At 48.1% G+C, this 27,128-nt stretch overlaps 1 protein-coding gene across 3 annotated transcripts; it reads right to left on the bottom strand.

The window, feature by feature from the left end:
* DYNLRB1 (dynein light chain roadblock-type 1) lies at positions 1-25,920 on the bottom strand. Of its 3 annotated transcripts, none has more exons than XM_003904826.3 (4): positions 25,794-25,920; positions 14,341-14,416; positions 6,121-6,288; positions 1-378 (listed from the first exon to the last, which is right to left on the bottom strand). In XM_003904826.3, exons 1-4 carry the CDS (start codon positions 25,794-25,796, stop codon positions 335-337), a joined length of 291 nt encoding a protein of 96 aa, XP_003904875.1. In that variant the 5' UTR covers positions 25,797-25,920; the 3' UTR covers positions 1-334. The 3 variants fall into 3 exon arrangements, with proteins under 3 accessions (XP_003904875.1, XP_017800363.1, XP_009214548.1); XM_017944874.1 differs by lacking the exon at positions 25,794-25,920 and adding an exon at positions 23,573-23,638; XM_009216284.2 differs by lacking the exon at positions 25,794-25,920 and adding an exon at positions 21,318-21,394.
* Positions 25,921-27,128: the final 1,208 nt, after the last annotated feature.

Genomic DNA, 27,128 nt, shown 5'->3' with positions numbered 1-27,128 from the left:
TAAGCATTTTGGTTATTTTTAGTTAAAGAAAAACAGCTTTCTCCAAGGGCGACAAAGTGAACTGAAGGTCAGAAGGAAGCTGGGTGCGGGCTTCTTGCAAGCTCTTGCTCTAAAACCTGGAAGTGAGGAGAGACGGCCCTCCGGAGCTCTGGGGAAGGTTGGCGAACACAGGGGTTCCTTTGGTGGGGGAGGAAGAGCTGCCAGCCCACACATGGTCACTGGATTGGTCTGAGTGGGTTCCAAGGCGACTGCCACATGCCAGTCCACTGACATGATCGACTAACATTCTTGGGGGACATTAAATTAAGGAATGACACAGGGAGCCGAGAGTGGCTTATTCGGTTGGATTCTGAATCACAATCAGGAAATAGTCTTTATCTGCAAAAGAAAAAAATGACACAAAAAATCACTAAATGTAAAATGAGAGAAAAACACACAAGAAAGCAAATAAACCATTAAATCACTAACCATAAAATGAGAAAGGGGGTGAAAGCAATAAAAAGCATCAACGCTCAGCATCTCCAAATGCTGGGAAAACAAGATAAACCTGTAAGGTTCCTGCGGGGGCCCCTGCAAGAGGGGCCTCCCCGTACCGGGCAGCAGGCACTCTACAGTGTCCCCTCTTCTAATCCTCCCCACGACAGTGGCAGCAGGTAGGCAGGATTCTCACCCCTGTTTTCCAGGTCGGGGGACTCTGGTTCAAAGAGCTCCAATGAATTGCCTAAGGCCATGGTTCTCAAACTAGGGGCATCCCAACCACCTGGAGGGCTCCACTCCCAGAACCATCATTTAGTGGGGCTGGGGCAAAGCCCAAGAGTTTGCATTTCTCTAACAAGTTCCCAGGTGATGCTGATGGTGTAGGCTGTGGGAGGACCGCTGGCTTAAAGTTACCGAGCTACTGAGTGTCAAAGATGGAATTCCGACATAACTTCACTGGACTTGGGGTAGTGTCATTTTCTTTTTTTTCTATCTCTTTTTCCCCCTCAAGACAGGGTCTTGCTCTGTCGCACAGGTTGAGTGCAGTGGTGCGATCATGAGTCACTGCAGCCTTGACCTCCAGGGCTCAGGTGATCCTCCCGCCTCAGCCTCCTGAGTAGCTGGGACTACAGGCACACCCCACCAAACCTGGGTAAATTTTTAAGAAGATTTTTGTAGAAGGTCAGGTGTGGTGGCTCATGTAGCACTTTGGGAGGCCAAGGTGGGCAGATCACTTGAGGTCAGAATTCAAGACCAGCCTCTAGCCAACATGGTGAAACCCTGTTTCTACTAAAAATACAAAAATTAGCCAGGCATGGTGGCAGGTGCCTGTAATCCCAGCTACCTGGGAGGCTGAGGCAGGAGGCCTGCTTGAACTTGGGAGACAGAGGTTGCAGATCGCCTCACTGCACTCCAGCCTGGGTGACAAAATGAGACTCCATTTCAAAACAAAAAAAGTTTTTTGTACAGATGGGGTCTCACTATGTTGCCCAAGATGGTTGCAAACTCCTGGGCTCAAGTGATCCTCCTGTCTCAGTCTCCCAAAGTGTTAGGATTATAGGTGTGAGCCACCACACCCAGCCAGCTAATGTCAATTTCTGTCACAAACTCAATTTGTTGGCTTTCCAGAACCTTCTGAATAAGAAAATTTCGAAAGGGGACAAAGCTGCCTGGATTCCAGCTCCAGGGATCTGGCCCAGTAAGGAGGGATGTCCACCATGAAATCACAGCAAGTCCTTGGAGGTGAGCCTGAGTGCCTCTCATTTTACTGAAGAGCAAACTGGGGAAGTGGTATTATTGGATTTAGGGCTTGCTAATTTGGAATAAAAGACACTGATATTACTGGTGTGCCTGAACATCAGTAACTTGTTAATTCTGTTTTCATTAGTGATTTTTATGTATGCAGATTTACCCACTTAATCCAACTGCAAACATTGATCAAGGCTTCTTTGTGTCCCAGTCTGGGCCACCCACTTCTCATACGGCCCCTCAGTGAGCCCTCGAGTCACTCTGAGAACACGGAGGCTCAGAGAGTTAAAGGGCTTGCCCAATCAAGGAAAATCCACAGGTGGAGTGGGGACAGGGACCTGGGTTTGACCCCATACTCCGAACTGCCCTGGTCTGCTGCCCCCTGCTGAGCATGAGAGAAATGGCAGGACCTCAGCCAAGTTGCTTTGTGGCTGTTCAGAGCCGAGCCTAAAGCTTGGTTCTTCCCACAAAGATGGGCTGTTGCAACTGGGAAGAAACAGAAATGAAATGGCTCACAGTTTCATGGCTAACCAGTCTGCATTCATAAAAATCACTAATGAAAACAGAAATAATTAACAAGCCACTGATAAAAACAGGCACAATCAGTAATATCAGTGTCTTTTATTCCAAATTATCAAGCCCTAAATCCAATAATACCACTTCAAGTGCTTTGTGACAGGTAATGTGTGTTGAAGGTTGTGTGGGCTGAGTTAGTTACCTCAGCTTTAGTATTAGTGAAGTTAATAAGTGAAAACTAGAAGTCTGTTCTTTTTTGTTTTGTTTTTTGAGACAAGGTCTTGCTGTCGCCCAGGCTGGAGTGCAGTGGCACGATCATGGCTCACTGCAGCCTCAACTACCCAGACTCAAGCAATCCTCCTACCTAAGCCTCCCAGGTAGCTGGGAATACAGGTGCCACCATGTCTGGCTAACAAAAGTTTGTGTTAAGATGTCCTGGCCAGGCATGGTGGCTCACGCATATAATCCCAGCACTTTGGGAGGCCGAGGTGGGAGAATCGCTTGAGCCCAGGAGTTTGAGACCAGCCTGGGCAGCATAGTGAAATCCTGTCTCTACCAAAAAAAAAGTCTGGGTGTGGCGGCGCAGGCCTGTGGTCCCAGCTACCAGGGAGGCTGAGGTGGAAGAGTTGCTTGAGCCTGCGTGGTTGAGGCTGCAGCGAGCCATGATCGCACCACTGCACTACAGCCTGGACAAGAGCTAGACCCTGTCTCTGAAAAAAAAAAAGTCTGTTCACGTGGGCGGTTCTGGGCCAGGGTGGGGTGAATTTGGCACACATGTGGAGAGCCACGCTGTCTGGAACACCTGCTGCTGTCTACGGCCTGGGAAGCAGCTCCTCAGCTGGATGGAGTCAGGCCAGGCGGGTGGGAAGGCGTGGATCTCCCTCCTGGGCCAGGCTGCTCACAATGTGTAGGGTGCTAACTACAGTCTCATATGGGCACCTCTGGCAGTAGCCAGGCCTGCTCTACGCCCACGGCCACCCCTGGGTCCTGTGCTCTGTAGCCATCCTGAGGCAATTCAGTGCCAGTGCCTCCTAGGCTCTGCGTGGTGGCTCCTGACCACAGGAATTCTGCACCAAAACCCAATTATTTTTTCTTGGCCACATAAAAGTGGGTATGTCAAAGTGTCAAATCACTGGTTTTCATCCTAACACTATGCCCCACAGACATCCCTGACTCCACCCCCACTGCTGACCCCACCTCTGACCCACATCAGTGCGGTGTCAGCAGTGGAGGGAGGTTTACAGAGTCATTCATTTATTTAATCAATGGATATTTGCTAGATGCTTACTATGTGCTTACAAGCCCCTGCCCTCATGGAAGTTACTCTCAAGTGGAGGAGACGGCCTTAAAAATGCAGGTAAGCATTTGGTGGCGAGGAAGGACTGAGTGGCCGCAGTGAGGCTGAGCCAAAGAAGCATGCTCTGTGTGTAAGACAAGCTCAGCACGCCACCGTCCTCCAGGACAGCGCCGCGTGTGTGCAGGAGAGACAGAGTGTGACTTGAGAGCACGGGCGCCCCCTGCAGTGCCGCCAAGGAGAGGGACTGGCCACCTCATCCTCCTCCACTGACAAGGTCGTGGGATCTCCGGGCCTGTGAACCCCAAGGAGAACCCCCTACTTGGGAGCTGCCCATTCTGGACTCAAGCACCAACCAAACTCATGGGCTCTGAATGCCTGTGGGTCTTCAGGGCCAAACTGGAGGTGCCACTGCTGCCAAGTTGAGACTTGAATGGCCAGGAGCTTTCAGACGACGCTGTTCTTCCGGAGGAGACATTCTCAGGAGCTTTATGCCAAGGGACACTGTCCGTGAAGAATCTGTCTGATTTTGAGACCATGTAATTTGCTCCTTTCTCCCATACCCTGAACTCCCAGTTGGCCATTGGGAAGCATAAGGTCTGCTATGCACAGGGTGAGTAGAGGCATCGTTCCCAGCCTTTTTTTTTTTTTTTGAGACAGAGTCTCGCTCTGTCTCCCAGGCTGGAGTGCAGTAGCACGATCTCAGCTCACTGCAAGCTCTGCCTCCCGGGTTCAAGCGATTCTCCTCCCTCAGCTTCCCAAACAGCTGGGATTACAGGTACGCGCCACCATGCCAGGCTAATTTTTATATTTTTAGTAGAGACAGGGTTTCACCATGTTGGTCAGGCTGGTCTCGAATTCCTGACCTTGTGATCCACCTGCTTCAGCCTCCCAAAGTGCTGGGATTACAGGCGTGAACCACCGTGCCTGGCCTCTCAGCCCGACTTTTAGGGGAGTGAAGCTTTGTCCTCTGCAGCCACACAACATGACGTCCTGGGAGGGATTTCAGTTTAAATCTGATTCCAAGGCTTTTTCCCCCAACCCAGGTCAACACACTCAACCAGGCAGGGTGGCTCAGGACATCAGCACAGCACAGTCCCCTACTCGACATTTCACAGATGTAGATTTGCAGGTGTTCTGTGACTTGCCCAGGGTCATGCTTGTGGGAGGCAAAGCTGGGAAAACAGATTCTGCACCTCCTGCAGTCTTTCCTCCCTGATGGATCAGGCAGTACACATGGACGGCGTGATTTTGGAATAAAAAGACTCTGGAGTTATTCTTATGTTCTTCTCTGTGACTGACTTGCTCTGTCCCCACCCCTCTAGGGAGTGTCCCAGGGAAACTGGGCTGCTGTGACTGGCTCTGTAGTTCTTTCCTTCCCATCCTTCCAGGCCTGGTGACAGAACCTATGCTGGTCTGCTGCGTGGAGCGGCTGACCCCCCATCAAATGACCTCAGAACTCTGTGGCCTCTGTGTTGCCACGTCCAGAACACTCAGTGTCCCCAGATCCCCCGCTGCCTTCCTTTATCTGGGTCCTAATCATAATCCTATCACCTCCTGCCCTAAAAACCTTTGCTTGCAAGATCAAGTCCATGCAACTGAGTTAGGTGTTTGTGGCCCCTTCTAAACTGGAACAAAGTCTCACCTCCCACTGCTCCCCACTCACATCCTGATGCCCTAGATAAGCGGCACTGCAGCGGAAGTGCACCATCACACGCACACATGACACACACACACTCAACTATGTGGCTCAGCCAAGAAAAAGCAGGGTGAGAAGTCACGAGGCAGAGATGGTCCTGGAACCTCTGTCTGCCACCCTAGACCATGAGTGAGAGCGAGGGGGCCGGGCAGGAGATGTGGCTCTGTTGCTGGCTCCTGTGCTCCCATCCTTGTGGGCTCCTCCCAGAATGAGCATCTCCTCACCCCGAGAATGATCCTAAGGACTAAACACAGGCCTTGGTTGCACCACACAGCCCTCAAATGCAAGGCAAGCACCTCGTGTAAAAGAAACATGGCAATCTGCTCCGGTGTGGGAGGAAGAGCTGGCTGTAACGGGCCTAAAGACAGGCCTGGTCTTTACAAGTGGGCAGAGAACATGTTTTCAAGGATAAAACGATACGGTACTTTTGCTTTACATTTTGGAGCAGAATCACTGAATATTCTTCCAAATGTGGCTTTCCGCCCCTCTGCCTTGCTCACACTGCTTCCTGTGCCCTTAAGATTCAGTTCCGGTGTCCCCTCTTCTGGGAAGCCTTTGCAGACAGCCCCAGACAGGCCTGGCCACACCCTCCTCTATGTCCCAAATGCCTTTGAGTTTTCTCCTATCAAGGCAGGGGAGACACACATGATGCTCACGTGTCTGTCTATCCCGGGAGACTGGGTTCCCCTCTGGGGCCAGTCGCTGGGCGGATCTGCTGTGGGACACCAGCTGGAGGCTGGCTAGGCAGTAAGGCAACAACCCAGTTCCTTCAACTCCTCGGGCCCTGCCTGGATCCTCTGGAGACACCACTGTGCCAGGCCTCCTGATGAGGCAGAGAATGTGCCGTGAGGTCTGCTCCTACATGGGGAGGTAGAAAACCCCTTACCTGGTGCAACCATAATTTCATTTTTCTTGGAGCGAATTCGAAGGAAGGTGAGATCGTTCTGAGGGTCGATTTCACGCACGGTGCTCCGTGCCTTCAGGATGAAGCTGTGCATGAGGCTGGCGTACTGGGTGGTAGTGGGGTTGTCCATGGTGCTCTTGATGGGAATGCCTGAGGGGAGAGCAGACGGAGCCTGAGAGGATGTGGAGCCCCTTCTGCCGAGCTCCCACCCACACCCCTAGTGGAAAGAACTGGAATAGCAATTCTCAGTCAATGCCACCATCCGCAGAGGGCTTGCTATGTGATAGGCATGGTGCTGAGCCCCAAAGCATGCCAGTGCCATGCCCTAGAACTACTCCACGGGTGGCAACACCATCTCATCCCCCTGCGAGGAAACAGGAGCTCTGAGCGGTGAGGCAACCTGTCTGTGGTCACACAGTGGGGCAGGATTCACATGTAGGCCTGCTGTCTCACTCCCGGTTCCTTTCCCACAGTGGGGCAGGATTCACATGCAGGCCTGCTGTCTCACTCCCGGTTCCTTTCCCAGGGCTGATTGGTTCCCAGCAGTAAAAAGAGACACTAGCTCTGATTCATGAAGGGACACAGATTAAAAAAACTAATAAAATAAGGTTTTTGTTTTTTTGTTCAAAAAAGGAGAGACTCTCATTCATAGTGCTTAGACTTGAAACCAGGAAGCGCTTTTACAAATTTCTTTTTTTTGAGACGGAGTCTTGCTCTGTCGCCCAGGCTAGAGTGCAGTGGCTCATGGCAACCTCTGCCTCCCGGGTTCAAGTGATTCTCCTGCCTCAGTTTCCCGAGTAGCTGGGACTACAGGCACGTGCCACAGTGCCCAGCTAGCTAATTTTTGTATTTTTAGTAGAGACAGAGTTTTATCATGTTTGCCAGGCTGGTCTCGAACTCCTGACCTCAGGTGATCTGCCCGCCTCAGCCTCCCAAAGTGCTGGGATTACAGGCATGAGCCACCGTGCCTGGCCTTACAAACTTCTTTTATTTATTTTATTATTATTTTTTTTGAAATGGAGTCTTGCTCTGTCACCCAGGCTGGAGTGTAATGGCGTGATCTCGGCTCACTGCAACCTCCGCCTCCCTGGTTCAAGTGATTCTCCTGCCTCCACCTCCTGAGTAGCTGGGACTACAGGCGCACACCACCACACCCCGCTAATTTTTGTATTTTTAGTAGAGACGGGGTTTCACCATACTGGCCAGGCTAGTCTTGAACTCCTGACCTCATGATCCACCCGCCTCGGCCTTCCAAAGTGCTGGGATTACAGGCGTGAGCCACCATGCCCGGCCACAAACTTCTAAACACTAAAAAGTAGAAGAGAAAAAGTCAGCTTGTGCTGGGACATAACCGTCACGATTTCCACCCAAGGCAGGCTTGGGGTGCAGCTGTAAACACACTGTCCACATGGCCGTGCCCCCAGATTAAAACATGTTTTTCTATGTTTGCACAACAGGCACAGAAACAGGAAACATGTTCACCCTTTGTAAACAGCACTGCTACCTCTTTCAAAGAGCCCACTAAGTGGGCGGTCCACAGAGCTCCCCAGCCCCTACTGTTGGCTACTTAGGGGCTGGGTTTGTTACCAGTAACAAACTGGGCAGTAACAAACTGTAACCAGTAACAAACTGTAACCATTAACTGGGCAGTGAACAGCACCTTATACCAAGCCTTTTGTTTGGAGGACTGTTTCCTTGAGATGAACCATTAAATGGACTTATTCACTGGATGGTGTCTACTGTCACAGAGGTGAGGAATGTAGCTCACACTGAGCCACCTCAGGCCATAATTGGGCCAGCAGGTACCTGTGAATTGGCTGTGACATATGAGCAGAAGGCTCTATCCATGAGACCCCCAAGAGCCCACCAGCTGACAGGCACTTGAGGAGTGTGGCACAAGTGGCTCCTCATAAGAAGTGGCCAGCTTTGGGGCCCAGGACCCTGCTCGTCCTGCCCACAGCTGCTCAGCCTAGGGATCGGCCAAAGGCAGTTATCAGGCCGACCGGCTGAGTAGTAAAGAAACCGGCCCAATCTTGTCTTCCTAGGGCACCAGGAATGCAAGGGTAGGCAGAAGAGGACACGGTGGCAAAAGAAGCAGGTGAGTCAGAGAGGCTTTTTGAGCCAAGTGATGTCAGGAGAAGAGGTTGTAGTCATCACTTGTCTGCAAGGGACAAGACGACCAGATCACCAGGGCTGCTGCTGGCTCCTGGATGGCCACAATGTACACGGCAGGGCCCTGCAAGGCCTTGCTCTACAGTTGACGCTTCCTGAGGATAGCACCAATGAGTGTGTCCATTATAATCTACCCACGATGGGGCGGTGATGGGGAAGGAGCCACCACGACTCTTTCTGTCCACGCTCACATTCCTGGGGGCCTAAGAAAACAAGACTGGGCCAGTTTCTTGCCACCCAGCAGGTCGGTCTGATAACTGCCTTTAGTTGAGTCCTAGGCTGGGCAGCTATGGGCCAGATTAATAGGGTCCTGGGCTCCAAACTGACCTGTGCTTACACCCAACTCTGCCCTTCACAGCTATGCAGCCTTGGGCATGTGATGAAACCTCCTGAGCTTCCACTGCCTTATCTATAAAATAATATCTGTGCTTCCAAGTGCTGCTGGGCGGGCTGAATACTGCTTAATTCATTTAAGAATGTTTAGCAAGAGTACATTTAATAAATGTTAATAAATAAACACTATTCACACAGGAAATGCCATTTGCATTAATCTGAGGGGATGTGACTATTGCTTAAACCTGCAAGGGGCTTGCTAAAACACAGCCCACCCACCGAGGGCCAGGACCAGAGCCCAGGCAGAGCTCTGGGTTGGCTGTTCTTGCTACCTGGCCGGAAACCCTCCCCTTAGCTCATCTTTGGGCCCCAATGGTAAGAGGCCTACAGTCTCAAGGCTTGGCATGGTTTGGGTGATCAGACCCCTTGACCTTCTCTTTTTACACACCGCAAAGCCACCTTCTCACAGATCCCTCTGCCTGGAACTTTCTTTCCTTCCCCTATTCACTCATGATTCCCACTTTGGTCCCTGAGGTCTCCATCTTCGGGTGACACCTCTCATCCCCACTGGTGGCACCGACCCAGCACCACACAGCTTTCCCAGGCTGACACTGCAGCATTACACTGTGATCATTATTCTATCTCCCACCATAATGTAAGCTCCCCAAGGGCTTGACCAAGTCTGATTTGCTCACTAGTGTCCCTAGAGAGACATCATTAAGCTTTTACTGCTGTTGGTAAGTGAGTGGTCAAAGGGTCTACTTTCACTAGTTTGGACAGATATTGGCATGAAGAGTCTGATCACATCCATACAAGCAGGAGCTGTGTAAAACAGACAAGAAACTAAACATCTGCTGGCTCACTCCAAAAACAAAAGAAAACGTGCAAGTACAGGGCCAAGGACCAAAACCGGGAAGAAGTTCAAACAAGGACAAAGATTAATTCCAGATTCACTGGATGCCAGAGCTGGAGGAGACCTCAGAGACAGCCTAGTTATTAGGCCACCTGCTCCCAGCCTCTGCCTTCACAAATGAACACTGTGGAGCCTGCAGAAGTAGCTGGTCATCTGGGAGGCACAATTTCTAACTTGGGGCTCTGATCTGCTGGGATATACCCCCAGGCTCTTCCAACACACCCAGTTCCTTCAAGCAATAAAAGACATCTAAAAAATTCAACAGACACTTTAATCAAACACCAACTCTGTGCCAACACCATCCTAAGTACTACAGACAGCAGTGAACACAAGAGACCAATCTTTGCCTTCACTTATTCTGCCTGTGTGAGTAGCAGCAGAGGATGGCAGGGGGTCTGGAAAAGTATAAACAGAATGAAATTTCCCTTGCGTTTTCGGTAAAACTGCTTAAACTCACACTTTTATTATGAAACACTATTTGAGTCTAGTCAAGGCGGAGATGTCAAAAGGCAGTGGCAGGTGGCTGGAAAGTATTGGGACTTGGGTATGTCATGGGTTCAGGGGCAGGAGCAGGAGCAACCACTCTGGGCTGGGGTGATCAGGGAGGGGGTCCTGAAGAAAGAAGCAGCTGCGCTGAATGTTGGTGGGTGGGTAGGAAAACCCTAGATAAGATCATTGGCATCCCAATACAATTATCCCCAAATCATCATCTTTAATGGAAGCTTCCAGAGGGCTTAAAGGCCCCATGGATCAGTGGGAAGTGTGACCAACCCAGATTCCGGGTTCTGACCACGTTCATCTACAGCTGGGTGACCTTGGGCGGTTATCCACACCTCTCTCAGCTTTGGGTTTCTCATCTGCAAACTGGGCAAACCCTTGCCTCACAGGGTCACTGTGTGAGATGTAAATGAGACACTGATGTGGGGGCCCTGAGAATGGGACACAAGTTAAAGACACACACACACACACTAACTGAGACATTCATAGGCATTTCGTGCCAGGCACTATTCTAAAAGCTTCCCCTAGAGAAAGGCAGAATTATGATCCACACTTTACAAATTAGAAAACTTAACAGAGAAAGTGGCTTATGCCCAAAACCACATAGCTGGTAAGTAAGTAGGGCCTGGATTCAAAGTCAGGCGGGCTCATTCTGCATTCCATGTTCTCAGCTATGCTGCAATCAGCCCCATGAGTATACAAAAAGGCAGCACTCATTAGCATCCAAAAGGTAAGCAGCTGGGGCTTCCCAGTGAAAAGGCTTGGCTTTAGGGGCAGTTTTAAGGCAAGAATGAGGGCCTCCCCTGTGCGAGTACTGTGGAAGCCTGGGGGTCAGAGCTGGGGCCGCTGGACCCTGGGGTTGTTTCCTTGGAGTCAAAATGTCCAGTCCCAGAAGACAGTTTCTCTCTTAGTGACAGAAGTCTTTCAGGTCTTGGAGTAAGAAGTGCCCAAAAGAGATTCCCTGGACCATCACAGGACTCGAGGCAGTTGAGGGCTGAAGAGGGAAAGGAGCTGCCTCAGGCCACCCAACTGATCGGGGCAGCCCTGAGCAGGGGGCCTGCTCCTGCCTCCACAATGTCCCAAGGGCTCCTAGCCTCCTGTAAATGAAATGAGCACATGGTTTAATCAGAACTAGGCAGGGCTGGGGAGCACATTCTTTCTAGCTCTGTGCTTGTCAGGGTTCTGCTGACTTGGAAATCAACATTTTTTTTTTTTTTTTGAGACAGAGTTTCGCTCTTGTCGCCCAGGCTGGAGTGCAGTGGTGTGATCTCGGCTCACTGCAACCTCCGCCTCCTGGGTTTAAGCGATTCTCCTGCCTCAGCCTCCCGAATAGCTGGGATTACAGGTGCCTGCCACCATGCCCAGCTAATTTTTATATTTTTAGTAGAGACGAAGTTTCACCATGTTGGCCAGGCTGGTCTCGAACTCCTGACCTCAGGTGATCTGCCTGCCTTGGCCTCCCAAAGTGCTGGGATTACAGGCGTGAGCCACTGCGCCCGGCTGGAAATCAACATTCTATCCAAGGACATAGCACCTCCACTTTGTTGCCCTTGATGGCTTTCATTCTGCTTGATTTAAGTAGGAATTGCTGAGAACTCTGCTTCTCCAAAACAAGTCCTAGACTGACAACACACATAAGAGGCTGTCTAACAGCACTGAAAAAATTAGAGCCCACTGAATACACTGGGCCAGAGAATTTGGGGGGCCCCGCAACTGGGCATGGCCTGACCTCTTGGGATGTCCACATGTGTCTGTAAAGGTGGCCGCAATAGCATCTACCCTACGAGGCAGCCAAGAAACACATAAACAAACTGTGCCCGGCAGCACGCCAGGCACGTGACAGATACAGGTACTGCTGTATTACCTCTACCCACAGAGCTGCCTGTAAATCCTGGCCTGTGGGAGCAGCCTCTGGGCTGGGCACTGAAAGGCCTACATACTTTATTATTATTATGATGATGATTATTTTTAAAGAGACAAGGTCTTGCTCTGTGCTGGAGTGCAATCACAGCTCACTGCAGCCTTGAACTCCCGGGATCAAGGAATCCTCCTGTCTCAGCATCCTGAGTAGCTAAGACTACAGGCGTGTGCCACCACACCTGCCTAATTTTTCTTTTTTTTGTGGAGTTGGGGTCTCACTACATTGCCCAGGTTGGTCTTGAACTCCTGGGCTCAAGTGATCATCCTGCCATGGCCTCACGAAGTGCTGGGAACAGGTGTGGGCAACCATGCACCACGCCCAGCTATTATAACAATTATTAATCTACTCATTATGGCATCTAACATGCTTGCAAAAATTTCAGGTTTTTTCCTTTGGGATTATTGCCTTTGAACACAGTCCTTGGGAATCACCAAATCAAAGGGGCTGACGGCTACACCCACTGTGGTCGGTTCATTTAACGTTCACTGACCTGACTCTGCGGCCTGTGGTGAATGACACGGGAACAGAGGTGAGTCAGGCATGGTCCTGGTCTTTCTTCATTGGCCACGCTGCTCTATCAGCAGCAGCGTCTCAGTGGACTCCTCTCCTCCCAGCCTCACATAAACTGGTTTATGTTATTTTTGTAAACTCCAGTAGGGTAGTTTTTAAATAGGCCAAACCCCTTCCCAAATTAAAACCAATGTAGAAACACAAACTGATGGTTCTTAGTATGTGTGCTCTCACTGAAGTGGATGACAGGAACCTCAGCCTCTACCTCTACTCCCAGGGTAGCACAGGACCCCTAGGTTTAAGGAACACAGCCCTGAAAACATGATCTGAGGCAGTCTCTCCAAGGGAAGGCCTTCGGAAAGAGACAGAACTGCTGTGAATCTTAGGCCTGTGGCTCTCACTGAAGCCTCTTCTGATTAGAATCTATCCTCTAAAGCAGAATTTTCTAAACTTGTCTGATCATAAGAATCTCCTGGGGTGCTTGGTAAACACACAGATTCCTCAGGTCTTGCTTTGGTCCTAATAAATTAGACTTTTTGATGCTGAGGCCTGGAAAGCTATGTTTAACAGGATCCCCGGGTGATTTCAAAGAATGAATACATTTGGAAAACACTGTGGCCTAGAGGCATAAAGTATGTGGATGCCCCCAACCCAACAGCGGAACCCCATCAGGTAAATCAGAGTTTGTATGAACAAATGCCTCACAGCTCAAAACAGATGGTGACAATACTGTACTAAATGCTTTATGCTGTTCATTCTTAGTTACTCTTCAACTTATAAGGTAGATATAAGTATTATCCCCATTTACAGGCTTAAGCGACTTGGCCAAGGTCACAAAGCTAGTCAGAAGATGAGGCAGAATTCAAACTCATGACTGCTGGATTCCAGAGTCCCTGTCCTTACTGCTGGCCTGGAGCGTGAGGGCCTGGGGGCCATTCTGGTTCTTGACAGCATGGCATGGGAGAAAGCATCCAAGTGCACTCAGATGGGCTTGGATTTAAATCTCGACTGTGTGATGGTAGGCAGATCAATTACATTTCTAGACTCAGTTTTCTCCATTGCAAAATGCAGACAACCGGGCTGCTTTACGGAATATAAGAAAGAGAACGCGCGGCACCAGCCAGAATCCTGGCACAGAGCAGGGGCGTGCTAAATGTTCGCTCCCTTCCTGTCCGGTGCAGTCTGGGAAAATTAGTATCTGTACCCTTCTACCTATACAGATACCCACTCAGAAAGGGTTGTCGGGGTGGAGGAGAGCTGCAGGCACAGAGAAGTAAACTAGAGAACCATCCAGCCAATAAAGCAGAATCAACACAAATGGGTAGGTAATACCCACTTAATGGATTTACTAAAAAGTAGAAACAACAAAATTGGGCTAATGAACATTGTGATGACACTTAAAAAACTTGTTTATGTAAACCATGAAGCAATATTTTAAAAAGCTCATGTGTAAACATATGCCCAAGGGTAACAACTATTATTATGGTCCTCTCGAACTGTGCCGGACGAGCCTGAGTAAGCATGGAAGACTGAAGTGTGATCTGTCAGGGCAGTGGGACTGAGCAGATTTTCCCTTTGTAAGGACACTGGAAGTGGCTGGTCTGAACGCAGTGCTGTTTACAACTAATTGCTCACAACCAGTTACTGATTTCTTTGTCCCTTCTCCACTCCCGCTGCTTCACCTGACTAGCCTTAATGGAAAAAAAAAAAAGAACACTGGAGGTGTTAAAAATTAAAAAGGCCTAAAATTAGATCAGGTTCGTGAAGGACTTTGTCAACAGCAAGTGCTATGCTGAGTTATGGCTGCTTCTGGGCCTGCCTGGGTGCGGGTCATGGCGGGAGGGAGGGCGTGTACCTTCTGTGTTCACCACGATGATTCCCTGCACTCCCTTCTGGCTCTGCAGTCGCTTCAGTGTCTCCTCCACCTCTGCCTGCCAGAAAACAAGACCAAGGTTAGGAGAAGCCAATAGGCAGGATTAACTTCCTCATACCCCAGGCAGATGAATCACATGTTTGTCTTCCAACAAACAAGTAATACTCAGGCACCTGGCACCCCCTCAAAGCTCCCCAAGCTGATCTGATGTGCTCCTCCGGCCACCGCCAGTGCCCAGAGCATCTGCTCACACCCCCATGTGGGACAGGGCTGCTCCTGGCGCTTTGCCCACCAGGCACTATTATCCCACCCTCCTCAGCTGTTGGGGAGCAGAATATAAACACCATTCCCATGTATATACACGTCCATGACTCATATATTTGGCATAGCTGGGGGATGGGACTCTGATGATTTAAGAAAACCCAGAGAGTACTATCTAACAGGAAGACAACACTTTGTCATTTGCGGCCCAAAGAGCACATGAGGATAGACTGAGTGACTTCAGCAAGCATCCGAGATAGTGTGATGTGCAGCACTCAGCTATAAGAAGTGTGCCTTGGGAAGGGGCTCATTAATTTTGATTACCCAGACACTGCTCAGTGGGCTACTTCTGCACACAGCATCTGTAAGCGGAGGGGCAGTCGGAGTTCATGTCCTCATTCTGCCATGCCAGGCCTCCTGTCACTCCTGTCCTACCTTTCCCTCCACTCTCCAGCTCCATGACACACCTCCCTGTCTCTACATCTTTTTATCCCACAAGGCCTCTTCTCTGCTGAAATCCAACAAACTCTTCTAGACCACCTAAGACATCATCTCCTCCACGAAGCCCTTACTGATCCCCCAATCGATGGGGTCTGCCTACATGTGACTCCCCAAATCCCTGGCTGTGCTTCTCTGGGACATATATTAGGTACTATGTCTATTTCTTAGAGACTCTACAAAGGTCTGTGGAGTAGACGTGTGATAAATAGCTGCTTAACTGAACTAGGCCTAACTCTTCCTGTGGATGGAAACTAGCCCTGAGGTATACCTGTTCTCAGGCGGCCCCTTCCAGACTGGTCTAGAATCCAGTCAGAAGCCCCTCAAAGGCTGAGAGTTGTTAGAAACAGAGGCTCCATTCACCAAAAGAAAACAGTTCCTCACCCCCAGGGACTAATGAGTTGGGGTTGCGGGGGGGAATCCTCAACACTGGGTGGAGACAGCACAATGAATTCTTGTTTTTTTCTGGAAAGCACAAGGCTGACAATCCAGTCACTGCCACCCGCTCCCCTGTGACAGAAGAATACTCTCGAATGCTGGAGGGAAGGGTAAACAAGTTTCTCCTATAAAGTGGCAAATGGCCTGATGCCTCTAAGATCTGGAGCCTGGGTAAAATGACAGGGTTCTGTGGACGTGAGAGTACAATGCAGTGGGTCATGCGTGTATGAGATCGAATGTCAGTCAACACATTCATTGAGCTCCTACTATGTGCCAGTGGCTATTGTGAAGGGGAGGAGCGGGGCACAATAGTGGTCACCGCTGGACAGTACACAGTCTACCCTGGTCACCCTCCTGGAAGTTCACTAATGGTCATCATTCCTCGCAAACAAATAAATGAAAAATTCAGCTGGGCGTGGTGCTCACACCTGTAATCCCAGAACTTTGGGAAACTGAGGTGGGTGAATCACTTGAGGTCAGGAGTTTGAGACCAGCCTGGCCAACATGGTGAAACCCTGTCTCTACTAAAAATACAAAAATTAGCCATCATGGTGGCACGGGTCTGTGATCCCAGCTAATCAGGAGGCTGAGGCAGAAGAATTGCTTGAACCTGGGAGGCAGAGGTTGTAGTAAGCTGAGATCGCTTACTGAACTCCAGCCTGGGCAACAGAGTGAGATTCCATTTCAAAGAAAGGAAAGAAATGAAAAATTATAGCAATGCTGAGGTTTATTTTTAAATGCTGGCATTGCTATTACAAAACTGGCAGGTACAAGGGCAATACAATCTTGACAAAGTACCAAAGTATAGTGGCATCTGCAATAGCAAAATGCAGAAAGAACTAAAAACGCCCAACAATTAGGGAAAAGGCCAAGTAGATTATGGAACATTCACTAATAGGAATATAATACACATATTAACCATGGTGATTAGACCATGTTATACCATCACAAAAGATGTGTGCTATAATGTTAAGTGAAAACAGCAAAATGCAAAAATAAAGTGCTTTAGGGACTGCAATCACATGAAAACAAAAGGTTAGAGGAGATTATGAAAAAAGCCACATTAAGGGCAAGGAATTATAGAAAGGTTTGATTTTCTTTTTTTTAAACCGCCCTTTTCATTCTACTGTATTGTTTCTATTTAAAAACATTTTAATCCCCCATCTATGTATCCAAGAGAAGTCTATGATACAGGGGCCACAGGGCTCTGATACACTCAATGTTGTCAGAATAAGAATATGTAAGAATAACTTGGATGATAATTTAGGACAGCTCAATCTGCAATCAATCCAGAAAGAAAGGGGAAAGAAAGTGAAAACCAAGATGTCAGAATCTAAATCCAAAACATCCCCCAGAGATTAGACAATGGGGCTGAAATGAAATTTCCTAAGACTGCTATTCATTCAGTAACTACATGGCAACCTTCCATGTGCCAGAAATGTTCTAGGCCTGGGGATGCTGCAGTGAACAAAATATAACAAAAATCCCATGTCACAAAACTGACATTTGTGGGAAGGGACATTAAATAAGAAAAAAGAAGTCAAACATAAATGTCAGCTACAGTAGAGAAATGGGACCTGGAATGCAGGGGTGATGGGAATGTGACATACATTGTCAGAGAAGGCTCGCCAAGGCGATAGTGAGTAGACATCTGAAGGAAATGAGGGACTTAGCCATGCCAGTTTCTGGGGAATGTTCCAGACAACACCAAGAGCAAGCACAAAAGCCCTGGGGTGGGCAAGCGCCTGGCATATTCAGGGGGAAAACCAAAGAGGCTGGTGTGGCTAAAGGGCAGGGAGCAGGGGAGGGACGGCAGCTAGGAGCCGGGACCAGACCCCAGACAGCCTGGCAGGTCAAGTGATGACTTTGGTTTTTACTGCATATGATTCATGGAGCCACTCTCAAGTTTTGAGGTAGAGAGTGACAAGACCTGATTGTTTTCCAAAGGGCGGCTCTGGCTGCTGTGTGGAGAATGGACCGCAGGGGGTGAACACAGCCTGAAGAGGCCTCCCATCCCTGCCCTGCCACGTGCTGCTCTGGGTCTGAAGGAAACAAGCTTCCCTCCTTCACTCAATGCTTGATGTAACTACCTCCCAACCCTTTGGACTCAGCTCCACAGCTTCCCACTGGAGGCTTCTCTGACACCAGTCCCTCTGCTGGGCACCGAGGCCCTCAGCCTTCACAGCACTGACCACAATGCAGTGCAACTGTTTAGGTCACATTCATCTCCTCCTCCAGACGCAAGGCACCCTGGGACCAGGAAACCAGACCAGACTTTATAGCCCCAGTACCTCGCAGAGGATAGGCTCAATAAACACTGAAGGAACAAATAAAAAGCATTTCCGCAACTATGTTTCACGAAATCAACCTTTTTAAGTACAGGAGGGGGACATGGCCTCACAGTCCACAGTGCGAAAAAAGAGCTAAGGTTTAGGTGATCTGAAATTCAACGAGAACCAGACACTAAGATCTGGCTATACAAAAGTAAACACAAGCCGGGCGCAGTGGCTCATGCCTGTAATCCCAGCACTTTGAGGAGCCAAAGCAGGTAGACTGCTTGAGCCCAAGAGTTAGAGACATGGTGAAACTTCTTCTTTACAAAAGATTAAAAAAATTAACCATGCATGGTGTCGTGTGCCTGTAGTCCCAGCTACTTGTGAGGCTGAGGTGAAAGGGTTGCTTGAGCCCAGGAGGTAGAGGCTGCAGTGAGCCACGATTGTGCCATTGTACTCCAGCCTGGACAACAGAGTGAGACTCCTCAAAAAAAAAAAAAAAAAAAAAAAAAAAGAGGAAGAAAGAAAAATAAATGAAAGTAAACACACATCTCACACATCTATCAGGAATGGGAGGACACACAGGTATGATTTCCCTACTCAGCACCTACTATGGGTCATATATTGCTTTCAGACACATGCTCTCTTCTGAAACTCTCATTCACGGGTTAGTATGATCTCCATGTTAGTGATGAGGAAACAGGTTTGGAAAGGAGAAGGGTTTTGCCCAAGAACAACACATTGCTGGTCAATAGAAGGGCTGAATATACCGGTGACCACAACCGAGGAGGTCCCTGCCCTCAGGGAGCTCACATTCTGGCGAAAGAGACTTAAACAAGTAAACAAGATTCTTGCAGGATACAGGGACTATGCTGCAGGGCAAGGGATGCTACTCTGACTAATGTGGTCAGGAACACCTGAGGAGATGTAATCTTTTTTTTTTTTTTTCTGAGATAGGGTCTCACTCTGTTACCCAGGCATGCAGTGGTGCGATCATGGCTCACTGCAGCCTTGACCTCCCAGGCTCAAGTGATCCTCCCACTTCAGCCTCCCGAACATGTGGAACTACTGATGTGTACTACCAAACCCAGCTAATTTTTTGTAGAGATGGGGTTTCGCCATGTTGCTCAGGCTCGTCTTGAACTCCCGGGCTCAACTGATCTACTTGCCTTGGCCTCCCAAAGTGCTGGGACTACACGTGTGGGCCACCATTCTCGGCCGTAAGTATGTCATCTTTAAGCCAAGAACCAAATGATGAGAAAGAAATGCATCCCGGGCAATGGGGTGATGGAGACAAGGCTCCCCAATTCTCTAGTCCCCAGGTGCACATTCCTGACACATGGAAAAACAAGCAGCAATAAAGATCCAAGAGTATCCACTGGCTCAGCATAGGAGGGATGACCACTGGAAGCAAATGATTGACAAAGAACTATGACCAATTTGATCACTAAACATAAAACTTAACTTCTGTATAAGAAAAAGGAATCTAACAGGACAGAAAAATATATGCACCAAATATAACAGGCAAAAAAACCCACAAAAACATGAAATGACTAAGAACAATAGCAAGTCTCTAGTAGGTAGTATGCAAAAGAATACTAGTAGAAAATATGCCTACCAGAAATTACAATCACATCAAACTATGGTCATCATTCCTCGCAAACAAATAAATGAAAAATTCAGCTGGGCGTGGTGCTCACACCTGTAATCCCAGAACTTTGGGAAACTGAGGTGGGTGAATCACTTGAGGTCAGGAGTTTGAGACCAGCCTGGCCAACATGGTGAAACCCTGTCTCTACTAAAAATACAAAAATTAGCCATCATGGTGGCACGGGCCTGTGATCCCAGCTAATCAGGAGGCTGAGGCAGGAGAATTGCTTGAACCTGGGAGGCAGAGGTTGTAGTAAGCTGAGATCGCTTACTGAACTCCAGCCTGGGCAACAGAGTGAGATTCCATTTCAAAGAAAGGAAAGAAATGAAAAATTATAGCAATGCTGAGGTTTATTTTTAAATGCTGGCATTGCTATTACAAAACTGGCAGGTACAAGGGCAATACAATCTTGACAAAGCTACAGGACAATGTATTGCAAGAACCATAAAAGCATTGGTCCCTCCCCCTCAGAAATTATTTTCCTAAGAATTTCCTCCTGAGGAAATAACCTAATAAGTAAGTTAAAACAAAACGAAACGAAACCAGACATTCACAGAAGCATCATCACAGCACTATTTCTACTAATTAAGAAATGGAAGCAGCCGGGTATGGTGGCTCATGCCTGTAATCCCGGCACTTTGGGAGGCTGAGGCAGGTGGATCACCTGAGGTCAGGAGTTTGAGACCAGCCTGGCCAACATGGCGAAACCCTGTCTTTACTAAAAAATACAAAAATTAGTTGGGCGTGATGGTGCGCGCCTGTAATCCCAGCTACTCAGGAGGCTGAGGCAGGAAAATCACTTGAATCTGGGAGGCAGAGGTTGCAGTGAGCTGAGACTGAGCCACTGCACTCCAGCCTGAGCAACAGAGACTTCGTCTCTAAAACAAACAAAGAAATGGGAGCAACCCAAACGTACACAGGTAAGATATTTGGCCAATTATGGTACAATTATTTCACTAAGTATTATGTAGTCACTACGTAGTTAATCACAAAGACGATATGACAACAAGGTTAAATGTTTTTGGATATTAAAACAAAAAAAAAAGAAAAAAATTCTCCTAAAACCCAGCATGCATATCTTGGAAAATATGTATACGTGAACAAAAGAGGAAGGAGAACATACAAAGACGAAAATAGTTGTGTGGTAGAGTGAAACTGGATGAGGAGAATTACATATGATTACTTTTAAATTTTATTTATTTATTTTGAAACAGAGTCTTGCTCTGTTGCCCAGGCTGGAGTGCACTGGCCTGGTCTCGGATCACTGCAACCCCCGCCTCCCAGGTTCAAGCAATTCTAGTGCCTCAGCCTCCTGAGCAGCTGGAATTACAGATGCATGGCTTCCGGCTACTTTTCGTATTTTTAGTAGAGACAGAGTTTCACCATGTTGCCCAGGCTAGTCTCCAACTTCTGACCTCAAGTGATCTGCCCACCTTGGCCTCCCAAAGTGCTGGGATTATAGGCGCGAGCCATTGTGTCTGGCCAATTATAGATGATTTTTATATCATTATTCTAAAGGTCAGTTTCCACCTAAAATGTAAAATATGCATGCCAAAAGTGCCACTTGTAGAAATCTATGCTACATAACCACTAGCATGAGTGCGAAAAAGACAAGAACAGTTACTGCAGCAGTGTCTGGAATAAAAAAAACTATACACCACCTAAATTTACATATGGGACTAGGATACTATACAGACCTTAAAAAGAATGAAGTAGACCTGCACATAATAACACAGAAAAATGTGTGATATTTTTAAGTGAACAGAACAAGTTGCAGAATAAGATACATACACATATATCTTAAAGTCAACTTCTGTTTTCTCTTATTTTTTTCTCACCCAGGGTGGAGTGCAGTGGTGCAATCACGGCTCACTGTAGCCTTGACCTCCTGGGCTCAGGCGATCTCTCCACTTCAGCCTTAAAATTAACATATATAAATATACATATTCCAGTTTCATCTAATAAACAGCTTATATATAAATGTGCTTATGTACCAAACAAATCTGGAAGGAAAAACACCCAACTGCCAACAGAAGTTACCATGGAGTAGTAAGATGGAGACCACATAAACTTTCTACATTATATCCTCTGGTACTGCTTCAAATTGTTGAAATATGTGGTGGTTCACGCCTGTAATCCCAGCACTTTCGGAGGCTGAGGTGGGCTGATCACCTGAGGTCATGAGTTCGAGACCAACCTGGTCAACATGGTGAAACCCTGTCTCTACTAAAAATAGAAAAAAAAACCCCGTCTCTACTAAAAATAGAAAAACTAGCCAGGTGTGGTGGCATGCGCCTGTAGTCCCAGCTACTCTGGAGGCTGAGGCAGGAGAATCGCTTGAACCTGGGAGGCGAAGGTTGCAGTGAGCTCAGATCACACCATTGCACTCCAGCCTGGGCGAAAGGGCAAGACTCTGTTTCAAAAGAAAAAAAAAAAAAAGTTAAAGTATGCATCTAAATTTGTATTGCTTTTATGAGTATAACCACAGAATAGCATAATACAGGTTCTAGTAAGCTACCATTTAAGAAAAACGGGGGCCATATAAGTGCTTGTATAGATGTACAAGAAACTAACAGCTGGGTGTGGTGGCTCACGCCTGTAATCCTAACACACTTTTGGGAGGCCAACGTGGGTGAATCACTTGAGCCTAGGAGTTCAAGACCAGCCTGGGCAACATGGCAAAATCCCATCTCTACAAAAAAATCAGCAGGGTGTGGTGGCGTGCACTAGTAGTCCCAGCTACTTGGGGGAATTGAGGCAGGAGGATCACTTGAGCCCAGGAGGGTCAAGGCTGAAAAAAACAGAAACTACATTGGTTGTTTCTAAAGGAGGAGAGACTGAGACTGGGGGTTAGGAGAGTGGGAATTTTATTTTTCACTTAGATCCTTTTACATCATTTATTTTTTTACTGTGTGCAAGTATTACCTGTAAACAATCCTAAAATTCGTATGGAACCACAAAAGACTCAGAAAAGACAAAGCAAGTCTGGACAAAAAGAACAAAGCCTGAAGTATCACACTACCTGATTTCAAAATATACCAGAAAGGTATAGTAACCAAAAGAGCATGGTATTGGTATAAAACACAGACACACAGGCCAATGGCATAGAATAGACGACCCAGAAACAAATCCACATATTTAGAGCTAACTGATTTTCGACAAAGGCATCAAAAAAACAAAACAAAACAAAAACAAAAAACCTACCATAAATCAACAATACCACTACTGGGTATTTATTCAAAGGAAAGAAAATTAGTACATCAAAGGGATCCCCACATCCTCATGTTCATATTGCAGCACTATTCACAATAGCCAAGTTATGGAATTAGTGTCTATCAATAGGTAAATGAATAAAGAAAATGTGGGCCGGGCGTGATGGATCACACCTGTAATCCCAGCACTTTGGGATGCCGAGGCGGGTGGATCATGAGGTCAGAAGATCGAGACCATCCTGGCTAACACGAAACCCCATCTCTATTAAAAAATATATATATATACAAAAAAAAAAAAAAAATTAGCCGGGCGTGGTGGCGGGCGCCTGTAGTCCCAGCAACTTGGGAGGCTGAGGCAGGAGAATGGCGTGAACCCAGGAGGTGGAGCCTGCAGTGAGCGGGATGGCGGCACTGCACTCCAGCCTGCAACAGAGCAATACTCCGTCTCAAAAAAAAAAAAAAAAAGAAAATGTGGTATTAGGCTGGGCGCGGTGGTTCACGCCTGTAATCCCAGCACTTTGGGAGGCCAAGGCGGGCAGATCACGAGGTCAGGAGATCGAGACCAGCCTGACCAATATGGTAAAACTCCGTGTCTATTAAAAATACAAAAATTAGACGGGTGTGGTGGTGCGAGCCTATAGTCCCAGCTACTCAGGAGGCTGAGGCAGAAGAATCGTGTGAAACCAGGAGGCGGAGGTTACAAGGAGCTGAGATTGCAGCACTGCACTCCAGCCTGGGTGACAGAGTGAGACTCTGTCTTAAAAAAAAAAAAAAAGAAAGAAAGAAAATGTATTAATACACAATGGAATACTATTCAGCCATAAAAAAAGAATGAAATCCTGTCATCTGCAGGATGACAGAACTAGAGGTCATTATGTTACCTGAAATAAGTCAGGCACAGAAAGAAAAATATTGCATCTTTTCACCCACATGTAGAAGTTAAAGATCTTGCTCCTGGAAGTAGAGAGAATGATGGTTACCAGAGTCTGGGAAGTGGGAGAGGGGTGGAAGAGAAATTGGTTAATGGGTACATATATACAATTAGATAGAAGCAACAAGTTCTAGTGTTTGACAGCACAATAGGGTGACTACAGTTAACATTCATTTATTGTATATTTGAAATTAGCTTGCTAGGCTCGTGGCCCCTGCCTATAATTCCAGCTACTTGGGAGGCTGAGGCAAGATGATTGCATGAGCCCAGGAGTACCAATCAGCCTGAGCAAGAGTAAGATCCTGTCTCAAAAAGAAAAGAAAAAAAGAAAAAAAGAAAAGCCTAGAAGATTAGAAGATTTGTTCTTTTTTTTTTTTTTTTTTTTTTTTAAACGGAGTCTTGCTCAGTCACCCAGGCTGGAGTGCAGTGGCGTGATCTCGGCTCACTGCAAGCTCCGCCTCTCCGGTTCACGCCATTCTCCCGCCTCAGCCTCCTGAGTAGCTGGGACTACAGGCGCCCGCCACCACGCCCGGCTAATTTTTTGTATTTTTAGTAGAGACGGGGTTTCACCGTGTTAGCCAGGATGGTCTCGATCTCCTGACCTCGTGATCCACCTGCCTCGGCCTCCCGAAGTGCTGGGATTTCAGGCATGAGCCAACTCGCCCTGCCAGAAGATTTGTTCTTAACACAAAGAAATAATGAATGATGACTGGGCATGGTAGCTCACGCCTGTAATCCCAGCACTTTGGGAGGCCAAGGCAGGTGGATCACGAGGTCAGAAGATCGAGACCATCCTGGCTAACACGGTGAAACCCCGACTCTACCTTAAATACAAAAAATTAGCCGGGCGTGGTGGCAGGCGCCTGTAGTTCCACCTACTCACGAGGCTGAGGCGGGAGAATCACTTGAACCTGGGAGGCAGAGGTGGCAGTGAGCTAAGATGGTGCCACTACACTCCAGCCTGGGTGACAGAGCGAGACTCCATCTCAAAAAAAAAAAAAAAAAAAAAGGAAATAATGAATGTTTGAGGTGATGGATATTCTATAATACAGCCTGATTTGATCATTACACATCATATGCATGTATCAAAATATTACATGTATATCTACAACATAAATATGTACAACTATTATATATCAATTTTTTTACAGCTTAAGAAGTGATGTGAAAAATGAAGTTATACATATTTTAAGCATTATTACATGTTTGTAATGATGTGGAGATATTCTTTGTGGTGTAATAATGAAAAACACAGAACCCAAAATTGTACATTCAATAGGGGCTAAACTGTATAAACCAAAAACAAGCAAAGAGTCACATGACTACTGTAAGTGGTTGCCTCTAGGTGATGACAGTTTCTTTTTTCGATTTTTTCTTATAAGCTCTAGATTTCTAAATAAGATTTTTGAAAAAGTAATACATTCACATGGCTTAAAATTTAAAACTTTTTTTCAAATTTTGCACAAGCTGTGAGGATTAAAAACACAAAACCTGTAATGGCGTAGAGAGCCCACAACTGCAGCTAGAAAGGTAAAAAGGCGGCTTTGGGATCCCCAAGAGCGGACCCCGCCCGTTCCTGACTCTGGCACCCACCCAGTCCCAGCGGCTAGAAAAATCACGCCGACAGAGTGGCGGCCGTCAAGCTTCTAGGGTTCAAATCCACCTCCACCATTTTCTGGGGCAAAGCACTTGGCTTCTCGGGGCTGTGGATAACAGATATGTGTAACAAAATGGGACTAAAGATCATATCTACCTCACAGAGCTAGGAGGAGGAGGGGGGAGGAAATACAAGACACATAAAGTGCTTGGCAGAGCCTGCCACAAACTGAGCTCCCCGGGAAACGTTAGCAAGGTTGCCATCGCGCAACAAGACCCAGGACGCTAGGCTGCAGGGCCGCTGCCCACCCCTAGCCCATCATCTCTTCCTGGCCAAGGCCAGGCTCCTGCTTCCGGTAAAGGGGCAGCGGGATCCGGCGGCCCCGCCTCGGTCAGGCTCTAGAGGCCTCCGCCGCCGGGTTCCGCCCTCAAGTCGGCTGGGTCCCGGGCCCGGCCACGCCCAGCCCCCACCGATTCCCGTCCAGAGCTCTGAGATCTCCTCATCCTCAGAGGACTGAAGGCCTGGCGTGGGGTGGTGGGCAGCCGCCAGCCACAAGCCCCCAGCGCACGCTCACCATTTCCGACGGATCCGGTAGCCCCGCGTAGCGAACACCCAGCCCAGTCCCGTGCCGTGCCTTTCTGCGCCTGCGCACAGGTTTCTGTCAAAACGGACAGCTCTAGCTGCCTATCAGGAGCCAGCGTGAAGCGAGGGCGGGCGAGACGATCCTGGCTCCGCCAGGACTCTTGGAAAATTTGCTTTCCACTGTGGGAAAGCAAAAAGCTAAGAAGCGGAACGCTAAGCTGCGGAAAATTCCCAACTCCAGCCGTGCAGAAAAGATGCTGGTTCTGGCTGGACGCGGTGACTCACGCCTGTAATCCCAGCACTTTGGGAGGACAGTCGGAAGGATTGCTTGAGTCCAAGAGTTCGAGACCAGCCTGGGCAATATGGAGAGCGACCTCTTATCTACTAAAAAATAAACAAAACTAGCCGGGCATGGTGGCGCGCCCCAGTAGTCCCAGCTACTCCGAAGGCTGAGGTGGGAGGATCGCCTGACCAGGAGTTCGAGGCTGCAGTGAGCCGAGATTGCGCCACTGCACTCCAACCTGGGCGACAGAGCAAGAGACCCTGACTCAAAAAAAAAAAAAAAAAAAAAAAAAAAAATGCTGGTTCTCGGTATCGGAAGAGGCTTTTAGCTCTCAATGGAGGTCTAAGCTGACTCTGAAGTCCCTGGGTGGAGCGTGGTGGGAGAGTATGAAGGCAAGTGGGACGGTTGCTGAGACCCCCTTTGCGCCCTGACTGAGGCAGAGACAGGCCCAGGGCCAAAATGCGCTTTGGGCTCGGGCAGGTCGGGGGTGGGGCTGGAGTCAGGTACCTCTGGAGTCTCCGGGGAAGATGCCGTGCAAGCTCGGAGATGAATTGGTTAGGGCTGGCCTGGGAGTCTTTCGAATCCGAGCTCAGCCCCGCACCGCGTTACGTAGCAGAAGCCACTTCACATCTTTGTTCTCTATCTTGTTCTCACCTCTGAAAGGGGGACTCTTCTTCCCAGAGCCCTATGTTGTCCCGGTTTCCGCTCTTTAACATTCTATTCCCGCAGGTCACAAACGTTTCTGGGTCCTCTAGTAAGAATAACTTCTGTTAAAACGTGCTGCAGCTTAGTGAACCCTGTGCCACATTACTGTGCTGAACACGCACATAGGTTATCTCCGTAGCTTCATGGAAGTATCGGTAACCCCGATACTTTATAAATGCTGTTTCTCCCAGGCACTGTAGCTTGCTGGATTCAACGATGATCTAACTCCAAAGTTTCATTCCACGGTAGCTGCTCTTCAGTGAGGAAGGATTTGGTTCTCCTTCCAGGGGTGTCTGCATGTTAAGAGGATTGACTTTACTGCGAAGAAACCTAGCCGAC

The sequence above is a fragment of the Papio anubis genome, chromosome 16, assembly GCF_008728515.1.
Source record: "Papio anubis isolate 15944 chromosome 16, Panubis1.0, whole genome shotgun sequence".
In the NCBI taxonomy this organism is placed as follows: domain Eukaryota; kingdom Metazoa; phylum Chordata; class Mammalia; order Primates; family Cercopithecidae; genus Papio; species Papio anubis.
This window is presented reverse-complemented; position numbering and strand designations above follow the sequence as displayed.